The 22,226-nt window shown below is 48.6% G+C and overlaps 2 protein-coding genes and 1 long non-coding RNA gene across 4 annotated transcripts in view; 1 reads left to right on the top strand and 2 right to left on the bottom strand.

Annotated features, from left to right (window-relative positions):
• The window catches only part of FAM53B (family with sequence similarity 53 member B), a 48,880-nt gene extending 46,863 nt beyond the window's left edge, over nt 1-2,017 (bottom strand). The window contains exon 1 of the mRNA XM_062635236.1: nt 1,900-2,017. The gene's annotated coding sequence lies outside the window, so the exon portion shown is untranslated. The remainder of the gene's footprint in view (nt 1-1,899) is intronic.
• Nucleotides 2,018-2,024: 7 nt separating this feature from the next.
• Nucleotides 2,025-10,688, top strand: LOC134172251 (uncharacterized). 2 transcript variants are annotated; one of them, XR_009967882.1, is made up of 3 exons: nt 2,025-2,133; nt 5,126-7,475; nt 8,695-10,688. It is a non-coding gene; the product is annotated as an uncharacterized LOC134172251 (long non-coding RNA). The 2 variants fall into 2 exon arrangements; XR_009967883.1 differs by lacking the exon at nt 8,695-10,688 and adding an exon at nt 7,633-7,647.
• Nucleotides 10,689-11,894: 1,206 nt separating this feature from the next.
• Nucleotides 11,895-21,744, bottom strand: EEF1AKMT2 (EEF1A lysine methyltransferase 2). Its single transcript, XM_062635241.1, has 6 exons — nt 21,638-21,744; nt 21,292-21,357; nt 20,460-20,574; nt 14,148-14,255; nt 13,108-13,324; nt 11,895-12,358 (listed from the first exon to the last, which is right to left on the bottom strand). Exons 1-6 carry the CDS (start codon nt 21,727-21,729, stop codon nt 12,234-12,236), a joined length of 723 nt encoding a protein of 240 aa, XP_062491225.1. The 5' UTR covers nt 21,730-21,744; the 3' UTR covers nt 11,895-12,233.
• Nucleotides 21,745-22,226: the final 482 nt, after the last annotated feature.

The raw sequence follows: 22,226 nt of genomic DNA, 5'->3' as shown, positions 1-22,226 counted from the left end.
AAGGGGCTGCAGGAAACCTGGAGAGGGGCTTGGGACAAGGGCCTGTAGGGACAGGCCAAGGGGAATGGCTTTAACCTGCCAGAGGGGAGACTGAGATGAGCTCTTAGGCACAAGCTCTTCCCTGTGAGGGTGCTGAGGCGCTGGCACAGGGTGCCCAGAGAAGCTGTGGCTGCCCCATCCCTGGCAGTGTTCAAGGCCAGGTTGGACACAGGGGCTTGGAGCAAGCTGCTCTAGTGGAAGGGGTCCCTGCCCGTGGCAGGGGTTGGAACTGGGTGAGCTTTAAGGTGCCTTCCAACACAAACCACTCCATGATTCTATGATCCCATGCACAGCCCTAATCCTGCACTCCTGAGCCTGCCATGCTGGAGCCAAGTCTAGCACACCCACCACCACAAGCATCTTCAGCCTCCAGAGGACTTTTACAAACAGAGAAATAAACCAGCAGCTCTGTTCAAACCCACAGTGAGCCAGGACAGGCAAGGACAGGGCAAACCGCTCTGAAATTCAGGTTTTTCACTATCTCTCCAATTAATCTGTTTCATGACCCACCCTAAATATTTTCCCTAGAAACACCATCGGCGTTGTTTTGGGGTTTCTTTGTTTCTCTTTCCAGCCCTCAGCCAACCCCTGGTACATATTTCTGCCCATGTCAGAGGCAGGCCAAGGGAATCTTATGCTTTACCATAGGGGGGAATGTCGCAGCAACCTCCTGAGCTCAGAGTATTGGTGAGAGGAGAGCGGAGGTGCTCGGAGCCCTCCGTGGTTTCACTGTGTTACCTCTGCGGTCTGCAAGGAGTTTTTCATCTGTCAAAATAAGACTTTAGTTATCGTTTGAGGATTCAAAAGGAAAATATGCACATCTGGTTTCCATCGCCAGCCGAAGCTCCGTCTATCAGCCGAGCTCAGAACAAATTACGCTCGCTTTATACTCCAGAGGATTTCCTAAGGAGGGGATGAGCTGCCAAGGTACACCAGCGTCTGTGGAGACCGCAGGGCACAGGGAGAGACGGCGGCGCTACCGCGGGACAGGCACCGTGGTGCTGCAAGCTCCCTTTCCAACAAGGAATTGCGATTATTGAGGAGAAAACCCGTATTCATGAAACCTTTATCCATGGAATCTTCGACACTGTGCAACTTGAACAACCTGGCGTCAGGGAGCGGGCAAACAAGACCGATGGACTTTATAGGACAACCCTGCAGCCAGGACGCTATGCTGGGACCCATGGGGGGCACAGGGCTGCACCCCTCCATCGCTGCCTGTTTCCTCTTACGGCTGTATGTGCCAGGCACGAAGAGCATGGCTTGGCACCGACAGCCCCGGAGAGCATCTCTGCAGGGATGCTCAATCACGTCTACCGCTCCCCTGGGCCGTCAGACCCCTCATGCTGGGTGTTCTATACCGACACCCGCGGCGCAGCCCCGTTAAACATCACTCGGTGCCCGGAGGACGGAAAGCACGTGTTGAAGCGTCGGGAGGAAGAGATTACAGAGGCAAGGGCAGAGCCATCGCAGGGGGAGCGGAACGCTCGCTCCCCAAAGGCGAAACTTCGCAGAGCGGGACCTTCCCCCGGCTCTGCTCCGTCCGCACCGGGCACACACACACCCGCTGCCCATCACCCTCCCTCGGGGCGCTGGGGCGGCTCCTCCGCGCCCGAACCGCGCAGCACAGGGGGGGGCCCACCGCGACCCGCTTGTCCCCGGGGCACAAAGGCGGCTCCGCCCGGGCGGAGGATGAGCAGCGACCGGTTCGAGGCTGCCCCCCCCCCCCCCCAGTGCCGTCCGAGCCGCCCCCCGTGCAGGGCAGCCGCGGAATGGTGCGGACAAAGGGTGCTTCCTTGCGAGCGGGACCCCCCGCGCATCCCCGCTCCGCGCTTGGTCCCGCTCCGCACGGGCTCTTACCGTGGTGGCGGCGGCGCGGCCCGGCCGGGCCGGCTCTCGGAGCTGCTCTGCCGCCGCCGCCGCCGTGCTGCGGGCGGGGCGGGCGCAGGGCCGGGCGGAGGGAGGGAGAGCAGGGAAGGAGGGAGGAGGAAATGCGCTTGTCACTTCCTGAGCGGCGCCGGCGGAGGCTGGGCCCGGCCCGGCCCGCACCTGAGGAGCGCGGAGGGGACCCACGCTGAGGAGCGGCCGTGTGAGGTAAAGGGGAGGAGCGGGAGAGCGCAGCGGGGAACAGCGCCCGGACACAGCGTGTGAGGGGAATAAATCCCCTAAATGATAGAAACAAGCGATGTGGGGAGCGGTGGGGTGAGGGGAGCCCCGAGATGCAGCCTTCGGCCATCCCCCGGCCCGGTCATGCACCGGCGGGGACACGGCTGGGGAGCGCGGCCCCGTGTGGAGGCCGAGAGTGACTCCTGGTGGCACGGCCGGGGCGGGGAGGAGCAGAGGTGGGCTCTGTCAGACATGAACGGGGGGTCCCCGCAGTGAGGTGATTTAGGGCGTCACGGGTGCACAGCATCAGCCACAGACACACCGGGGGGGTCGGCAAATGATCCCACTCCGTTATGTTCCACCATTGTTCATAGAATCCGAGAACGGTTTGGGTTGAAGGGAGCTTAAAGCTCAACCAGCTCCAACCCCTGCCACGGGCAGGGACACCTTCCACTAGAGCAGCTTGCTCCAAGCCCCTGTGTCCAACCTGGCCTTGAACACTGCCAGGGATGGGGCAGCCACAGCTTCTCTGGGCACCCTGTGCCAGCGCCTCAGCACCCTCACAGGGAAGAGCTTGTGCCTAAGAGCTCATCTCAGTCTCCCCTCTGGCAGGTTAAAGCCATTCCCCTTGGCCTGTCCCTACAGGCCCTTGTCCCAAGCCCCTCTCCAGGTTTCCTGCAGCCCCTTCAGGCACTGGAGCTGCTCTCAGGTCTCCCCTTCAGGAGCCTTCTCTTCTCCAGGCTGGCCCAGCCCAGCTCTCTCAGCCTGGCTCCAGAGCAGAGCTGCTCCAGCCCTCGCAGCATCTCCATGGCCTCCTCTGCACTTTGCTCCAACCGCTTTTCCAGCATTTCTTTTTGGAAGGTGTATTTGACATTACACAAGCTCTGCAAAATGCTGCTGGGCTGAACTGAAGGTGGCGATGGGTCCTCTGTGGTATTTAGAGCCACGTCTGCTCAGCTTCACTTGGGAGACGGCCCTTAGAAGCAATCTGCTGTGACAATAACATCTTCCATCCAAGCTGAGCTGCGCGCAGCACGTAGGCTTCTTCCAAGAGTGAATGTAATTAGTGAACAAGGAAACTACATGACAGCTAGAAGGAAGATTTAGAGCTCATTACAAAACAGAGCCTAAACATTAATCTTGAGCATATGCAAGCAGACAGCACAGATGTCAACGGGAATGAATCCGGGGCTAAATTTCACCCACCCAGCTGGATGACCGGGCACACTGCTGGGGAGGAGTAGGAACAAGTAAGGACATGTGCGCACTGAGTGGCAAGGGAGGCTTTAGCTGTGTCACTCAGCAGCACCCTGGATGTCCTGCCCTGCTAAGCCATGGCCCATGATACTGGATAAATACCCGTTGGAGCGAGTGCAGAGGAGGCCATGGAGATGCTGCGAGGGCTGGAGCAGCTCTGCTCTGGAGCCAGGCTGAGAGAGCTGGGCAGGGGCAGCCTGGAGAAGAGAAGGCTCCTGAAGGGGAGACCTGAGAGCAGCTCCAGTGCCTGAAGGGGCTGCAGGAAACCTGGAGAGGGGCTTGGGACAAGGGCCTGTAGGGACAGGCCAAGGGGAATGGCTTTAACCTGCCAGAGGGGAGACTGAGATGAGCTCTTAGGCGGAAGCTCTTCCCTGTGAGGGTGCTGAGGCGCTGGCACAGGGTGCCCAGAGAAGCTGTGGCTGCCCCATCCCTGGCAGTGTTCAAGGCCACGTTGGACACAGGGGCTTGGAGCAAACTGCTCTAGTGGAAGGTGTCCCTGCCTGTGGCAGGGTTGGAACTGGGTGAGCTTTAAGGTCCCTTCCAACCCAAACCAGGCTGGGATTCTGTGAAGTAAATGTGCAGGAAGACTGTTGGTTAGTATTTCAGGTAATAGAGAAGGTAGGCAAGCACAAGCAGTGGGAGAAAATTTAACAGGGGAAGAGCTCCTGGCAGGGTAGCCGGAACTTATCCCACCAAAAGTGGCTCCATAGCCAGTACATATAAAATTAGACAGGAGTGTGGTGTGAGTGGGCTATGAGCAGGAGGAAGGGCTTAATTGATCTGAAGGGGCTTTTGCATGAAGTTCCTCCATCCCACTCAGTATTTGCTCTTTTTACCACATACTGAAACTGGGAGAAATAAAACGCTTGCAAAATCCTTTTCTGGAACTTTGGGAATCAAGTTTGAAAATGTTTTCTTCTGGTTTCCCTGCTGAATATTTCAGTAATAAAGCTTGCAGCATAATTGAATCCATTCCCATGGCTGCAGTGCAGGCTTGGGCTCCAAGAACCAAGCAGAAAGTTACTTCCTGTCTGCTTCCGCAGCTCGGTCCAAACCCAGCATTTTCTACCTCTCATCCTTGTGCTTCCTGACAGATGATCTGGCTGTGCAGCATTCCCAGTGTGTGTGAAAGACCAATGCCAAAGCATAAGCCTGTTTTCCACAGAGAGTATTTTCAGTAACATTACTTAAATGTAAAGGTTGGTCCCTGCTCTGGTGACAGTGCAGAAGGTCCTTGTCAGAAGAGGAAGAGATGGAAATCATTTTCAAGCATTAAAGAGCTGTGCATGAGGGTTTAGTCAGTGCAAACAGCAAATGCAATTCAATGCTGAGCTGATTTAATTTGTGTTTTTGTCTCAGATGTCAGCGCCTTTGCTACCCACTGATTGGGAGCCTTCCTTACAGAGATGGGGAAGAAAAAGCTCAAGATCCCCATGGGCCTTCTGAAATGATACTGGGGTCCAAGCCATTAAAACAGTTAGATGTTTCGGTGCTAGGCCCTGTGGACTGACACCATTTCCTTCCCTTCCAGCAGACAGGATTTGGCTGCTTTTGGTGTAGCCTTTCTAACGCTTTGCTGTCTGCTCCAGTTTGTTGTTACTCAAGTCACACGAACAATGCTAGTAATTTCAGAAGTGTCCTTTCCACAATGACCCTCAACTCTGAGCTGTTCTGAGCGCCTCAGCAATGCCAGTTATTTATGCTTTTATCCTTCTTCTGCCAGGTGAGGAACGCACACAAGGGACTCGCCCAAGGCAAAGGAGAGAGTCAGAGCGTCCTGCTCAAAGGATGATGTTCCAGTCACCTGACTCTGCCTGGTATTGTACTCACAGGGACACTGTGGCTCCACTGAAGGTCTCCAACAGCACAAAACACAGACCAGTTTCAGACACCACACTCCAGTTTCAGGGGAAATCCTGAAACCCGCAGACTCTACATAACAGGAAGCAGAAGTATCTTCAACAAGTACTTCATACCCAGGGAACAAGCACATGTCTGAACTGTGATCAGTGTGTTCTAGGTCAGGGAGTACCTGAACCAAGGAGACCCAATTCCCTAAACAAGTGAAGTGTTGCTGTGCAGAGAGGGGTATATGAGGACTGTAGTTCTTACTACACTTGGCATACGATGGGATTTGCACCAAACTTTAAAATCCTTTCATAAAATCATGAAATCCTGGAATGGTTTGTGTTGGAAGGGACCTTAAAGCTCACCTAGCTCCAACCCCTGCCATGGGCAGGGACACCTTCCACTAGAGCAGCTTGCTCCAAGCCCCTGTGTCCAACCTGGCCTTGAACACTGCCAGGGATGGGGCAGCCACAGCTTCTCTGGGCACCCTGTGCCAGCGCCTCAGCACCCTCACAAGGAAGAGCTTCTGCCTAAGAGCTCATCTCAGTCTCCCCTCAGGCAGGTTAAAGCCATTCCCCTTGGCCTGTCCCTACAGGCCCTTGTCCCAAGCCCCTCTCCAGGTTTCCTGCAGCCCCTTCAGGCACTGGAGCTGCTCTCAGGTCTCCCCTTCAGGAGCCTTCTCTTCTCCAGGCTGAACAAGGTTTTCACAGGTTATTTGCTGCACACAGAACAGCTTTGTCTTTCATCTCTCCACTTGCTGATTGCCTCCCTCTGTGCCTTGGCAGAGGGCACAACTGCTGAGCTACATCTGCCCTGGGAACAGTTGATGGATAAAACAACTAGACCTCTCACCTGAGTGAGCTCATTACTCTGTCAGCCATGAATCAGCTTAAGAAAAGCCAAGAGTGAGTTGTCCATCATTCACAAAACCCAAGGCAGCTGTGGGCATCCCCAAAAGCAGCACACAATGCTTTGGGCATGCAGCAACCATGGAGTTGAGGTGCTCTTGGGTAGGGCAGCAGTCAGTGATGAGAAGTACCACTGCAAATTTGGGCAAAATAGCCTAGATCCTTCTTGAAACTCCTTGTTTGGGGCTGGATGTGGGCTTATCACACCATGTGTGCATGTCTCTGTGCCACTAATAAGAGCTTTCAGTTCACAACCCTACCAACATTACAAACTACTCAATAAATACACATTCTTCTCACTTCTGACACACGACACTGTCCATGAATACCTGGCTGCTGGAGTGACTGTGCTGAGGTTCATTTGTGCTCCCTCACTAGCATTTATTAGCTCTGGCTCTCCAGTATGGGTTTATGCACTTGAGATTATCCTGAATTTATATGCTGCCTTGTGGCTACATCATTTGTTTGCCTGACAGCACTCACTTTAATTTCCAGTAACCTAAAATGGGCTCATTTGAAGCTCTGTTGTTACCTAACAAATGGAAATTAAGCCACAGGTTGCTTTCTCCTTCTTTGTGTCAAATAAAATACACCAGTGTTCCTTTTCCTCCTTTGTCCTGAGGCTACACCACCTCATCTTCACTGAAAGCCTTAGGTAGCCATTAATTGTTCTTCAGTTTAGCTGCTACCAACGAGGGGCAGGTTGTGCTCAATGTAATTCCAGCCAAGGCATAAGACAGAGCTCTCCCCTTTTCTTATCCCCCCCCCGCCCAAAAGCAGCAAGCAATGGGAACCCAGTGGCAGATCTCCTCATGGCAATGCAAAGCCCTGGCCCATTTATTCTCTATGTGCTCCCCACATATTTCACAGGAGACGGTTGGATATGTAGCAGTGCTTAGAGGGGCTATAAAATAAAGCAGTTCTTGTTGTAACAAGTCGTGTTCTTTACCTTTTGGCATGCCAAGATTAGGAAAGCAATGTGAGTGCCAAAACACTGAAAAATGTGCTGTATGTTGCTAAATACTGTACTTAAAGATTTTGTCTGGTATGAAATAACATACATTTTGGCAGTCTTTTACTAGGCACCCTGGAACACAGTAAAACGGACATAGTGGAGTATATATATACAGAGATTTGCCTTACAATGGCTCCAGTGCTGCCAGTGCATTCCTGGAACGTGGAAATACATGGAAGCCAGCGTCAGCAATGAAGAAAAGCATGCTGTGCCTAATGTCCCAGAAAAGCTACTCAAGAACTCATCCTCACATTAAAATAACCCTGAAGAAGCTGTGTCAGCTCAGCTTTGTAGCTTCACAGGTATCTATCCACACATGGATAGATACATGCATGGATATATGCATGGATAGATATACATATGGATAGATACACATGGCTTCACCCTGCACACCTGATACAAAGCCCAGTTGTTCTAAGTTCTAGGTTTCAGTTCATTGCCTCATTTGCCAATTCACAGAATCCCAGACTGGTTTGTGCTGGAAGAGACCTTAAAGCTCATCCAGTTCCAACCCCCTGCCACGGGCAGGGACACCTTCCACTAGAGCAGCTTGCTCCAAGCCCCTGTGTCCAACCTGGCCTTGAACACTGCCAGGGATGGGGCAGCCACAGCTTCTCTGGGCACCCTGTGCCAGCGCCTCAGCACCCTCACAGGGAAGAGCTTCTGCCTAAGAGCTCAGCTCAGTCTCCCCTCTGGCAGGTTAAAGCCAAAGTTTAAAATCCTCTTTAAAATTTATTAATTGATAAATTAAAAGGTAAAAAAGCTGAGAGTGTCCTTTTGAAATACCCCAAATCCTGTGACACAATCCATGTGCCATTCCTGGTGTTCAGAAATAGTGCTGCAACACTGGATTTGAAGTTGAGAGGGTGAGCCCATAATGCAAAGTTATTTCAACCTGATGCTCTCATATCAATAACGATTTGAAGAAATATTCTCCTATGGGACAGGAAACCTGTTGTTACGTACTTCATCATTGCCGGCCCTGCCTGAAAGAGCAGCTGCCATAATTCCATTGGTGTTTCTGATGGAACCCAACAGCTCTTCAAAGAAAACCCCATAACTTGTGGATATTCTTCATTTTACAGCACAGAACTACACTGAACTTCAAGAACAGAATAGTAATTCCACATCTTCTAAGCCTTCCAAACACATTCATAAAACAGCCTATAGATAACACTGAACTTCACTATACCTGCTTCTTAAGGACCATTACTTTCTCACAGATAGGAAGTCACCAAAAGGGAAATCAAGGACTAAAGGAACATTATCCTTCCCTGTGAATTTTCCATTTCATTCAGTTGCATCTGGTATTTCTCACTTTTTAATTTATATAACGCGATTATAGAAGTATTTGCTTCAAGAAAGTACAATGATGCTGAAAGGACAAAGGCTTTTTGTCTTGAGAACCTATTTACCCTCCACTCCAGCAGAGTCCCATGTGTAGAAACTCCCCTAGATCTGACATCCCCAAGATCTGACTTCCCCAATTATTTCATTCATTTCACTTGTCTCCTCTTTCAGGTATTTCATCCTGGCAGTTCACTTCCTTGATACACCCCATAAAATCCGGGGTAGAATACTCCAAGCACTTTCAGTAGCAATCTTTTCAGTACAGAGGGAGAGGCTACCACAACCCACCAAGCCAGCTCACATCTACCAGTACCAAGTGGTTCAAGTATCACTGGAGTTGCATACACTACCACCAAACCTGACTGAAGTGAGATTTAGCCTGCAACTGATCTTGAGGTTTAATTTCTTAAGGAGAAAGGGAGCAATTTCATTCCAGGGCTCTGGATCCCTCTGGAGGACACTGGCTAACACCTGCCTTCCCTTTCCAGTCTATCCAGGCATCTCATTGAGTTTGGCATGTGGCTCATGACACCAGATGCAAAGCCCACTGGCACTGAGAGAATCACATCCTCCAGCATGTTGTCCATCAAGAAGGGAACACAAACCCTTTGTGCTCTGCCTATATTTGAGGCAAAACTATACCCAGATCCATAAAGATCTGCCAGCTCTGTAGCATCATCCCACCCTAAACCCAGTGCTGTGGGAAAAACCTGTGGGCTCAACACTGTTGAGATCCATGGAAGACATTAGTTTTACTACCCACAAATCTCATATTTGACAGTAAAATCACATATACAGTTTTCAGGCAGCAAAACAATAGGAGTAAACTGTATTGCTATTACTGCATTTATTGTGCTAAGACCAAGAGTCACACAACTGGGTAGTCATGAAGATCCCAGCCTTTGTGAACTACTATGAAGCCTCTTTTTTAAGGTTTTTTTTTCACTGAACAGCATTAACATTTATCATAGAACCCTGGAATGGTTTGGGTTGAAGGGACCTTAAAGCTCATCCAGTTCCAAACCCCAGCCACAGGCAGGGACACCCTCCACAAGAGCAGGCTGCTCCAAGCCCCTGTGTCCAGCCTTGAACACTGCCAGGGATGGGGCGGCCACATCCAGCATCCATATAGAGATCATACCTTCATAAAGAGCCATCTACCATGACGAACCACCCCAAATTAAGGACATTCTTTAACATGTCATTTGCAAACCCTACTAGTCAGAAAAAATGCCATTGCTTAGGTCAGTATTAGAGCTGTACCTTGACTCCCTTATTCATCAAATGTCAGGTTTCCAACAGGGCAGATTTTAAATAGTAACTCTTTGGTTATTATTGCCTTAAAATAAATCTCCTGTAACATGTTTTACAAGCATTTCTCTACTCTCAAGTGATACTTGAAAGTGCTTTGGCCTGTGAAAGAATATGCAAACTACAGACCAGATGCAGAAATCCTTGGTTTCAACCAATAACTTGAGTGCTTATTGGAGACTGACAAATTTAGGAATTAAAACCTTTCCACATGGGAGAGCCACTCCATTTTTCCACTCATTTCCACTCCATTTTAGTGGTGACATTAGTGTGTGTATCTCCACCTTATCACTGGATCCTGTAATGCCAAACGTAAAGCAGAAGAACCACATCTCTGAAGAATTGCTGCCAATAGAGCTATAGGTAGCCCAGATGTGGTGGGGAAATGCTTCAAGTGGAAGCCCTCCATAAGCCATGACCATGAGTTAGGCTGCAAAAGAAGGTTGCTCCTCCTTCCCCACACTAAGAAGCCTCCCTGATAGAAACTGTATTCATATAGGAGGAAATAATGGCAAAAAGAAACACGGTAGTTCTCCAGAACATCTGAGGAACAGCCACATGACGGCAAGAGAAAACAGTGAATTACTCTCATTGCTTCCAAATGCCTTGTTAAAACCCATGCTTGATCATACAACTTGCATGGACATGATTTCTGATGCTAAAATGTCTGTGGAACCATTATAGGAAGCTTATTTTTAGCCTTAAAAATGATATAAAAACATTAGCTAGGGAAGAAAATGTATTAATCATCTATCCTAGAAAGAGGAGAAAACAATACTTGCCCTGAACCTTACGTATCTGGAGTGTGAATCTGGAGTTGAATTCCTCTTAATTGATTAAAGGAAAAGCTATGACTTTCTTTTCATTCCATGATCAAAGACATATCGTGCCTTCATTAGCACAGATTACAGATGGGAATAAAGCAGATGCCTTAAATGTATCCTGCCAGAGCACTTGCCAATTACAATTTCCTTGGTTTAACTGTACCTGATGCCAAATTGGCTACAAAAATGCTGTACTCTTCTGATTGAGGTTATCAGTAGTTTACTTTGAATCCTTTGTACTAATCCATCAAAAATCCTCTGTCTGAGTCACTACTAGCATGTCACAGCATTCCCGTCGGCTGCTGGAAGTTTGCTGGGCAGATACTGTACATTTTACTACATTAGTTACCTAAATGATAGCAAGAGCTTGAGTTAGGAACCCAACTGACCAAACATGCAAAGAGCTACTCACTGGGACTAAATGCTTTCACCACCGCTGGTAGACCATCCTTCCAGCAGAATCAGTATATCCCATTTTGCAGAAAGATGTAGAATTTAGGATTCCTACCTTTAAGACATCACCAGAGGGAGCACAGAGAAAAGGCTCATCACTGTGCAAATAACCCCTTACTTCCTATCACAGGAAAGGGCTGAAAGTATTCCTTGGTGCTTAAAGAGCTCTTGAACACTGGGAACTAGGGGAACTCTGGAAACCAGAAGCAATGCTCTGATAAGCAAACATGACCTTGCCTGTGAAACAAAACTTGATTGCCTAATAGGGCCTCCTTTTTGTTTGAAAGAACAAGTTTGTTGTCACCCACACATGTTTGTAAAGGCAGAAAGAAATCTCATTTCCCTACTTTGCAAGCAATAGTGTTCTGAAAATGCAGAACAACAGAACCATAGAATCCTAGAATGGTTTGGGTTGGAAGGGACCTTAAAGCTCATCCAGGTCCAACCCCCTGCCTGGAAGGGGGTTGACCATTCACTGGTGTCCCCTGCAGGGACACCTTCCACTAGAGCAGCTTGCTCCAAGCCCCTGTGTCCAACCTGGCCTTGAACACTGCCAGGGATGGGGCAGCCTCAGCACCCTCCCAGGGAAGAGCTTCTGCCTAAGAGCTCATCTCAGTCTCCCCTCTGGCAGGTTAAAGCCATTCCCCTTGGCCTGTCCCTAAAGGCCCTTGTCCCAAGCCCCTCTTCAGGTGTCCTGCAGCCCCATTAGGCACTGGAGCTGCTCTAAGGTCTCCCCTTAAGGAGCCTTCTCTTCTCCATGCTAAACCACACAACAGAGAAATGAGGTTTTTGTTGTACCTCTTTTGGTCACTGATTAGAGATACAGGCATTAAATACAGTTAATCTTTGTGTTCCAAACACAGATGTCATCCACTTCTGTTAGTCTCCGTACTCCAAATGCCTCGTTTCTCTCTTCCAAACCTGCAGCTTCCCTACAACAAGTGAGGTTGTAGCAAGGACAGAATTTACAGGCAAGTTATGCAAAGCTGAAATGTTCCTAGGGCAATGTTTTACAGCCCCTTAGAGCCCCGTACATAGTATTTTACTGTGTACTCAAAGAGCATTTATTTACATACATGCCTGAGGTTTTCTGTCAGGTTTAAAGTTCAGGCTTTTCTCATCTCATTTGTCCAGGATGGATGGCCTCCCTTTTTTTTTCCTTTGGAAAACCAATGCTGTTACACTGTTCCCAATTCTTCCTCCAAAGCAAAACTTGGGTGTTGGCAGCTCCTCCAGAACCTCAAATCCTGCCAGACAGAAATTAAAATGCTTTTATTAGAAGGAAGTCATTTTATTCGCCTCCTGGATAACCCTTTGCAAACCATTCTTTATTCTTCTGGAAAACTTGCAAGGCAGTTGCTCGGAGTTTATAGGACTGTGTTGTTACACTGCACCACTGCTTTCTACAGCTGAAAGCCTTCCATGGATAATAAAACTCTTAGCTGGCTGACTCACACAAATTAATGGCAGAAAAGATGGGAATTTGCCAGTGGTTTTAGTTCCCCAGAAGGGATGGTTGGTTTAGATCCACACTGAGGTTCAAGCCTCAGGCATGAGATTGAGGAGCTAAGTGTCATGGAAAAAACCCCTAGAAAGGTCTCTGAGGAGGTGACATGAAAGATCATGGTCACAGACTTGCCAGCTCATCTAAATATGGGTAGCAATGTTGTCCTGATTTCAAAGCCATCAGACGGGTGAACTGGAGCTCGTACTAAAGGGCCAAAGGAGAAGTGTCACCCAGGTACACACTTCCCCAGGCTGAAATCCTCATCCTCCAAAGTATAACAAAACCTGTCCTTCCTCAGTGTGTTGGCACTGGCAAACCCTGAAGTTCTAATTTCTGTGGAAAACTGAGGGAAGACAGGCTGAAGCATTTACTGGTCGCTTTACCTTGTCTACCCCTGATCTAAAAGAGTCAATATGCTAACACAGGCATTAAAATTTACTCATCCTTAAACAACCATACACGGACAGATGGTTCTGTTCACCTGCTTACCTTCTCTGAACTCATTCAACAGCTCCTCCTTGGTCCAGTTGCAAGATGTTATGAGGAAGAAGCCCTCTGGTTTCAACACACTGCAGAGGGATCTCACGTACTGCTTCCTCTTTGCCGCCGCGTTATCAGGATTGAGGCTTATGGCATCAAAAGTCCCCTTGTCAATACAGATCTCAAATCCTGACAGCTCAGCTGATGGAGCCAGGAAGTCTTCTACCTAAACCAGAAGTCTGCAACTGTGAAAACAAATCTTCTACTCAGCAGCTCCTGAATCTTTAATGCAAACACTTTAAAATACAAAGCCTCAAACCTGACAATAGGTGTGCTTAGGAAAGGGATAACTCACAGCCTTTCACACTTAAAATGTCCTGACAGCTTCTTTCTTCTCTATGCATCATGTGATGATCTATTTGTGGTAAAGCCTGTGTATATACCTGTCCATCTGAAACTCAAACTAACGTAATTGAAGTGCAATTGAAGTGCAGGTGCTGCATGCTGGGTGCTGTACAAATATTGAAGAATAGACAGGGCTGCTACAAAGAGGTTACAACTGACATACAAGAACAGAGACAGAACGCAGATCCAGAGCTGGAGGGTAAAACAGCTCAGAAGAAAGAGAGTTCAGGATGAAAGGCTGATTCATGGGATGGAACCTCTGGTCCTACCCCCTGCTCCAGCAGGGATTCCCAAACCTCCTGTTGCACAGCTACTGTTTGGATTCTATCACCTTAGGATTTCAACCTCTGTCTCAGATGTGACATTCAGAATATAGCAGCTAAAATAGAGAACTTGCCAAATGTTGCCTGTAGAAGCAGGGAAATCTTGTCAGCCCTAATGACTGTTACAGACAGCAATAAAAAAGGGACCAATAATCTTCTTGCAAATAGAGATTTATTAGATTAGAGTTCTCCCACAAATGAACGTCAAAAGACAACACTAATATAGTACACTGAGTACATCTGAGTAGCAGTTTGGTTGTTTAATCTTGGGTTCAATTGCTTTCTATTTCCTCACTCAGCTTTCTCTCTGAACTTACTTACCTTTAATTTAATGCTGGACATCCCTTCCTTCTCTCTTATTTTTTCTGACAGCTGTATTGCAGAAGGAGAGTAATCAATCCCTGTGAGGTTCATGAAGCCATTCTTTGCCTGGACAGAAGCAGAGAATCTTGATCAGTGTGCTAGCAGTATTTTTACCCAACAAATGTATTCCCTACCTATAATCCATCTCATTCCAACAGCATCCTGGCCTCTATCAGCAATAGTATAGCCACCAGGGCCAGGGCAGTGATTGTCCCCCTGTATTGGGTGCTGGTGAGGCCGCACCTTGAATCCTGTGCTCAGCTCTGGGCTGCTCACTATAAGAGGGACACTGAGGTGCTGGAGCATGGCCAGAGAAGGGCAACGGAGCTGGTGCGGGGCCTGGAGCACAACTGTGATGGGGAACGGCTGAGGGACCTGGGGGGGTTTAGTCTGGAGAAAAGACCAAGCAAAGTGCAAGGTCCTACACCTGGATCAGAGCAATCCCAGGCACAGCTACAGGTTGGGCAGAGAAGAGATTCAGGGCAGCCCTGCAGAGAAGGACTTGGGGGTGTTGGTCAGTGAGAAAATGAACATGAGCCAGCTTCAGTGTGCGCTTGCAGCCCAGAAAGCAACTGTATCCTGGGCTGCATCAAAAGGAGCGTGACCAGCAGGTCAAAGGGGGTGATCCTGCCCCTTTGCTCTTGTGAGACCTCACCTGGAGCATTGTGTGCAGTTCTGGTGTCCTCAGCATAAAAAGGACACAGAGCTGTTGGAACAAGTCCAGAGGAGGCCACGAGGATGATCAGGGCCTGGAGCACCTCCTGTATGAAGACAGGCTGAGAAAGTTGGGGCTGTTCAGCCTGGAGAAGGCTGCATGGAGACCTCATAGCAGCCTTCCAGTATCTGAAGGGGGCCTATAGGGATGCTGGGGAGGGACTCTTCATTAGGGACTGTAGTGACAGGACAAGGGGTAACGGGTTAAAACTTAAACGGGAAGTTTAGACTGCATATAAGGAAGAAGTTCTTTACTGTGAGGGTGGTGAGGCACTGGAATGGGTTGCCCAGGAAAATTGTGAATGCTCCATCCCTGGCGGTGTTCAAGACTAGGTTGGACAGAGCCTTGGGTGCCATGGTTTAGTGTGAGGTGTCCCTGCCCATGGCAGGGGGGTTGGAACTGGGTGATCTTAAGGTTCTTTCCAACCCTAACTATTCTATGATTCTAAGACAAGGCTCACAGGGGACCTTATTGCTCTCTACAACTGCCTGATAGGAAGATGGAGCCAGGAGGGCGCTGGTCTCTGCTGCCTGGAACAAGGGATGAGACAAGAGGAAACAGGTTCAAGCTGCACCAGTGGAGGTTTAGATGGAGCTGAGGAACAATTCCTTCCCCAAAGGTGCTCAGGCATTGGAACAGGCTGCCCAGGGCAGGGCTGGAGTCACCGTCCCTGGAAGCTTTCACACACCGTGTAGACGAGGCCCTCAGTGAAATGGGCTAGTGGTGGCCTTGGCAGTGCTGGGGTAAAGCTTGGACCTGATGATCTTAAAGGCGTTTCCAACCTGGCTGATTCTATGATTCTCCTCCTTTTAATGACTGAAACCCTCCCTCTTTTACTCATTTGTATTCCTGTTAGCATTACAAGAGCTAAACAGCTGGCGGAATGAGCTGAAACAACTCCATTCTGCCCAATACCTCCTCAAAAGAACTGTTGACTGAAAGCTGGCTTAGATCAACAAGTGGAAAATGGAGCAGAACTGCGAAAAGGAATACCCTGGAGGGGAACAGGCTCTATTATCTGCACCAAAAGTAACCTAGAAACCAGGAATTTCCAGCGAGGAGAACATGTGCTAATGCCAGATGCTTCAAAATAAGAAGAAAACTTCTCTGACACGTAACATCTGAGATTGAGCAATTGTTTTCTAACTCTCAAATGGTAAGAGCCAAAATATGTAACCCATTTTATCAGTACAGAAATTCACTGCAAAAACTTTACATGTTTCTAATTATTCATGCTAATGCCTACTTGAATGCAATCATTTGCATGCTACAAGCTCTTTGTATCAGCAACTTTCAGGCAGGTTATGCACCACATAAAAGAGTGTACAGAGACTTTCTGTTAATGTAACTTCAGAGCAGATAATGATAACCCAGTTCAGCAAACTCAGGCAGTGAGATCCCAACAACCCTTGTGCAAAGCAGGTGGGAAGGTGGCAGCGACACATTTTTACCCTGAGGTAGAAGCTGAAGAGACCAGATGCGGGTATCACGTGTGTCAGTGGGTCTGGCTGGATGCAAAGCTAACAGGAAGAGCTCTGATCTTAAGGCCAGCTGCAGATAGTAGCAGAGACAGGGAGGAGGCTCAGGTTTGGTTTGGTTGTGAACAATACACAGGCTTTAACTATCATTAAGCAATCAGCTGAGTTTCTACTTGCTCCAAAGGCTGATACCTCAACAGCAATAGAGTTTGACAACCCTCCCTCCTTCCCACAGCCCTTTTCCCTGTGTGAGCTCAGTGCTCACCAGCTGTTCTAAACTGAGGAGTAATTTCATCTGAACACAAAGATCTTGTTGTTTGCAGTTAATGAACAACAGAGGATTGCTCAGGCTTCTGCCCACGTTCCTCCCCAGAGCAAATCAAGCTTCCTGAGATGCCTGTGCTGAAGACCTGGGGGTGGAAGAGGAGTTCCCACAACAGCTCGTCTGTTGGAAAAGGAAGAGCTTGAGTCACTTCAGGGAGTTCCCATTCACTCCTATAGTCTCCTGGGCAGAGAAGGAAAGTTTAAGGATAAACAACATTAAATGCTGCTAAACCTGCATGGCCTGACTATGGAGGGACAGGAAGGGATCATTCACTCAAGTGCCAAACGTGACCACACTGCATCCTGCAACTGGACTCCTGTCCTGAAGGTGCTATTTATAAACACGCTTCTGCTATTTCTAACAGATTAAATAGCAGAAGGGAGTGTGCAGTGTGATCAGCACTGCCCCATAGAGTCACAGACCGGTTATGGGTTGGAAGGGACCTTAAAAGCTCATCCAGCTCCAACCCTTGCCATGGGCAGGGACACCTTCCACTAGCCCAGCTTGCTCCAAACCCCTGTGCCCAACCTGGCCTTGAACCCTGCCAGGGATGGGGCAGCCACAGCTTCTCTGGGCACCCTGTGCCAGTGCCTCAGCACCCTCACAGGGAAGAACTTCTGCCTTATATCTAACCTGAACTTCCCGTTTCAGTTTGAATCCATCACCCCTTGTCCTATCACTACAGTCCCTCTCCAGCATCCTTGTAGCCCCCTTCAGGTACTGGAAAGCTGCTATGGTTGGGCCTGTGGTGCAGCCAGGTGGACACCCTCACTTGGGTGGTGAACACCCTTCATTTAGAGAAGTTTTCTAATCCTGTCTGCTCCCACAATACTCAGGGTATAAAAAAGAGGTCAGAGCTCTATGTGGCAGCAGCAACATTTCCTTAAGAGCTGGAATTCTTGGAAGGTAAACATATTAGGTCAGCAGGGCAACCTTCCAGACTCCTGATGTTGATAGGGGTAGGACCTCTGTCTGCACCTACAAACGCAGCACAGGGTCCCTCTTATGTACGTGAGACCCTCAAAGCAAGCAGAAAGAAGAGAAGAAACCTCCAGCAGCCTTTCTTGTGAAGCTTACTGTTGGGCAGATCCCTGCAGTGTGTACATAGAAGACATTTAGCAATGTGCTGGATGTTCTGCCTTCTAGCTGGACACTGAGGCCAGTTTACACACTATAAAAGTCTTTCCTGTTTTCACTTTATTAGCTGCTTTTCAGGTGGCTTTTCAGCCTCCTTTTTGTGCAATATTCCCTACTGGATCTGACAATGTCTTACCCGGACCTACCTGCATTTAATGTCATTTTCTTACTGTTACTCCCATTTATATTCTTTACTGTAAACAGTACTCAGGGCCTAGTGCTCCACAACTAAGTGTACTCTACAGCACCTCTACCTGTTCTGACCATGGTCTAATTCATCCCCCAAGCATCTACCTTTGAGGGAGGTGCTACTAATGCTCTACATGGCTGAAGTCTGACTGCCTTTCCCAGTGTTGCCATTTCTAGCACATTAGCAAGTCCAGCTCCAAAGGCAGAACTGCTCTACAGCAACCAATGTGCTTGCCAAGAGAATCCCAACATGACTTTCAAAGCCTAGCAGCTAACACAAAAATCATTTTTTTACATCAGCTAGGAGAGGGAGATCCTGAATTATTTAGCACCAATAAACAATGTGATTTTTTTGAAGCCACTTCTCAGATGGGAACTGGACTGAAAACTTCTCATTAAAGCAAGCAGTGCTTTAAGGTACTTAACGTAAGGGTGCTCTTAAGCAGTTTAATATTTTTTAAAAGCTCACAGGTTGTCATGTTCCCATTAGAGGATGAAAATCAATTCCAGGTTTGCAAGTGGGGCCAGTGTAAAGTTGAAAGCTTATAAATTAGATTTTTCTGTTGGATGTTTCCACAATGATAGAGCTGGTGAGCACTGCATTTAGCAATCCCTGATGAAGAGGCCCTCCCCAGCATCCCTATAGGCCCCCTTCACATACTGGAAGGCTGCTCTGAGGTCTCCACGCAGCCTTCTCTTCTCCAGGCTGAACAGCCCCAACTTTCTCAGCCTGTCTCCATACAGGAGGTGCTCCAGTCCCTGATCATCCTCGTGGCCTCCTCTGAACTTGTTCCAACAGTTCCATGTCCTTTTTATGCTGAGGACACCAGAACTGCACACAATGCTCCAGGTGAGGTCTCACGAGAGCAGAGGGGCAGGATCACCTCCTTCGACCTGCTGGTCACGCTCCTTTTGCTGCAGCCCAGGATACGGTTGCTTTCTGGGCTGCAAGTGCACACTGAAGCCGGCTCATGTTCATTTTCTCATCAACCAACACCCCCAAGTCCTTCTCTGCAGGGCTGCTCTGAATCTCTTCCCTGCCCAACCTGTAGCTGTGCCTGGGATTGCTTCGAGCCAGGTGTAGGACCTTGCACTTGGCATGGTTGAAGTTCATGAGGTTGCCATCGGCCACCTCACAAGCGCATCACGGTCCCTCTGGAATCGTTGTTATTTGGCTCATTTCTCTTACTGAAATGAGCCATTTCTACTTCTGAGGATATAATTTCTGTGCTGCAGTGGGGCAGCTGGTGCCTACAAAGGCTTTACGCTCTTAAAAAATCAAAGTTGGTTTTAAAATATTCCATTATGAACCCGACTTTGACGTCCAGCCCTTTCCATTTCTACAGTAACTAGTGGAGCCAGTGGAGAATGTAGGACAGAATGACAGCTCCTCCCTTTACCAGCTCTCCTGAGTATTAGACCAAAGGAGTTACTAAAGAATAGAAAAAAAAATGGGAACTTCCAAACACATCGTATCACTGCAAAAACATGACATCACTTCAGAGTATGTCTGTGAAGGGGTTTCCACCCTGACAGATATGGACACTTCTTGAAAAGAAGTCATTTTTAAGTGATTTATAAAGAAAACCCCTTCATTTTAACCACTTTTTATACTGACAGTGAGAGTTATTATCAGAACTGAGTGCAAAGAAAGGGTCTGGCTTTGCACAGGAGAATACTCTGTGCATTAATCCACTTCATTTCCTTGTCTGGGGGTAGTTTACACAACAACAGCAAGAAATGCATTTTAAATGTAGGAAAATAGGTAAAGATAAACTATGGGGTGCTCAGGCTGACTGATGTAAAGAAATACTGTATATTGTGTAATCTGAAGTGCTGACACTCTGAGCAGCACTGAGAAAGGACAAGTTGGAGCACGTCTAGGGGAAAAAAAAGCAGCTTGTCTCCATTTGGTAGAGCAACAGACAAGTTCTGTTCCCAGGTCTGCACCCCCTAACAGCGCTGCTTGTTCAAGCAGTTATGCACCAAAGTCCCCCAGGCTGTTTAAGAACCACTTGTCTTTGTGACAGGATGTTCTTCAAGGCGTATCAACAGCACTAAGTTAATTTCACGCATACTCTTAAACCATATGACAATATAAAAACTGATGAACAGTAACCAGTGTTCTGTTGATGGGAAAGAAGAAAACACGTTCAAGTCCAGGTGGGACAGAGCCTTGGGTGTAATGTGAGGTGTCCCTGCTCATGGCAGGGGGGTTGGAACTGGATGATCTTAAGGTCCTTTCCAACCCTAACTATTCTGTGATTCTATGATTCTATGATTCACTTCTGGTTGCTTGCTTTTTGGTTTTCAACTGCGTTTCAGCTTGCCATGATTACTACTGTCACTTGCAAGTGCTGTATTTAAACTACTCCATCTGAAGCATCAATTCTGTATCAAAAGCAGAACGTTTGTAATATACCAACCAATTCAATCAGTAAAACACCGTTCCCAGTTCCAATGTCAAGCACAGGGCTATCAAGGGGGACCTTTTGCTTTTCCAGCCATCTGATGATGCGAGTCATGCTTTCTTCTCCAAACCTATGAAAAACAAGGGCTCAGGTAAGTCAGACAGCAAAACTGTACAAAAGGCAGAGCAAACTAACTTCATCACTCCCTCCCTCCAGCATCTGCAAAGCACCTTTTACTGAAGCACTTGGGTAACAACTGTCACAGCTCCATGATTGCGTTGTGTAAGTTAATTGCATGGCCCTAAAATTCACCAAAACACCAAGTCTGGGTAGATTTACATGAGAGATCAGGCAGAAGCTCTTCCCTGTGAGGGTGCTGAGGCGCTGGCACAGGGTGCCCAGAGAAGCTGTGCCTGCCCCATCCCTGGCAGTGTTCAAGGCCAGGTTGGACACAGGGGCTTGGAGCAAGTTGGAGCTGGAGGAGCTTTAAGGTCTCTTCCAACACAAACCATTCCATGATTCTATATATTAAAACAGGCATCAGCACCAGCAACTTGTGTAGTTAAACCTGAGCTCAGGGATAAAGAACACATCCGTCAGTAACATACACCACAACCACACGTCACTCTCTGCACAATGACAGTTTTCCATGTGAAACTGAGAAATCACCATTGCAAAATCAGGCAAGAGAGGAACTGGTGGCTTCAAGACTAAAGTTCCCACCATCTTCCCAACATCCAGAATTATCCAGACATTGCACGTTTTTGCAATGTCTACATTTATAAAGAAATAATAGAAACACGCTATTTTATTTACTTTTAATAACTAATTTAGCTATTTTATTTACCAAACTTCCCCAGCATCTCCAATGTCTTGAAAAGTCTGCAGCTCTCTGTCATAGGCAGCATCCCAGCTGGGGTCCGGGGGAGAGAAAGGAGAGGATATTGCAATGCATACTGGAAAAGGTTTAGATGAAAGACGGGAGAGACACTGTATCTATACAGCAACGCCACTTATTATACCATCTGTACAGATTAACTGCTCGGGGACACGCTGTGAGCCGGGAGATGCGCTGAGGGGAACTGCGGGTTACGAGCGAGTGTTCAGGGCCCAGCTCGGGCCTCCTGCTCCCGGGCACCAATACCGGTTTGGGGGTGAAGGAACCCTTCCGCCCCACCGCCCGCCCCACTCACTGCTCTCTGGTGCCCAGCACCGAGGGGCTGAACGACTCCTCCCCGACCGCCGGCCCCGCCATCACCGGCCCCGCCATCACCGGCCCCGCCATCACCGGCCCCGCACACGGAACTACGTCCACACCATAGAGAGCAGCCGGGAGAGGGGCGGCGGGCGCCGCTCTGGCGCCTGGAGGACTGGTGCTCGCTGCCCCGCGGGGGAGCTGAGGCTGGGGGGGGGGGGTCACGTCCCTTAAAACAACCCGAGTGCTTTGTAGGTTTATTTATAAGAGAGAGAGACGCTCTGAAAGACGGGGTTTTCATGGCTGCAGTCCGCATGGGTCAGCTGAACCAGCGCAGTGTTTTCATTTAAAGGGTAAAATTGAAATTAAAACTCTTCTTGAAAGTGAGGGCCATGGGGATGCTGCGAGGGCTGGAGCAGCTCTGCTCTGCAGCCAGGCTGAGAGAGCTGGGCTGGGGCAGCCTGGAGAAGAGAAGGCTCCTGAAGGGGAGACCTGAGAGCAGCTCCAGGGCCTGAAGGGGCTGCAGGAAACCTGGAGAGGGGCTTGGGACAAGGGCCTGTAGGGACAGGCCAAGGGGAATGGCTTTA

Source organism: Pezoporus occidentalis, unplaced genomic scaffold (genome assembly GCF_034315485.1).
Source record: "Pezoporus occidentalis ecotype Australia unplaced genomic scaffold, CSIRO_AGI_Poc_V1 ctg45, whole genome shotgun sequence".
NCBI lineage: Eukaryota > Metazoa > Chordata > Aves > Psittaciformes > Psittacidae > Pezoporus > Pezoporus occidentalis.
The sequence above is the reverse complement of the archived record's forward strand: the minus strand, read 5'-3'. Positions and strand labels throughout refer to the sequence as shown.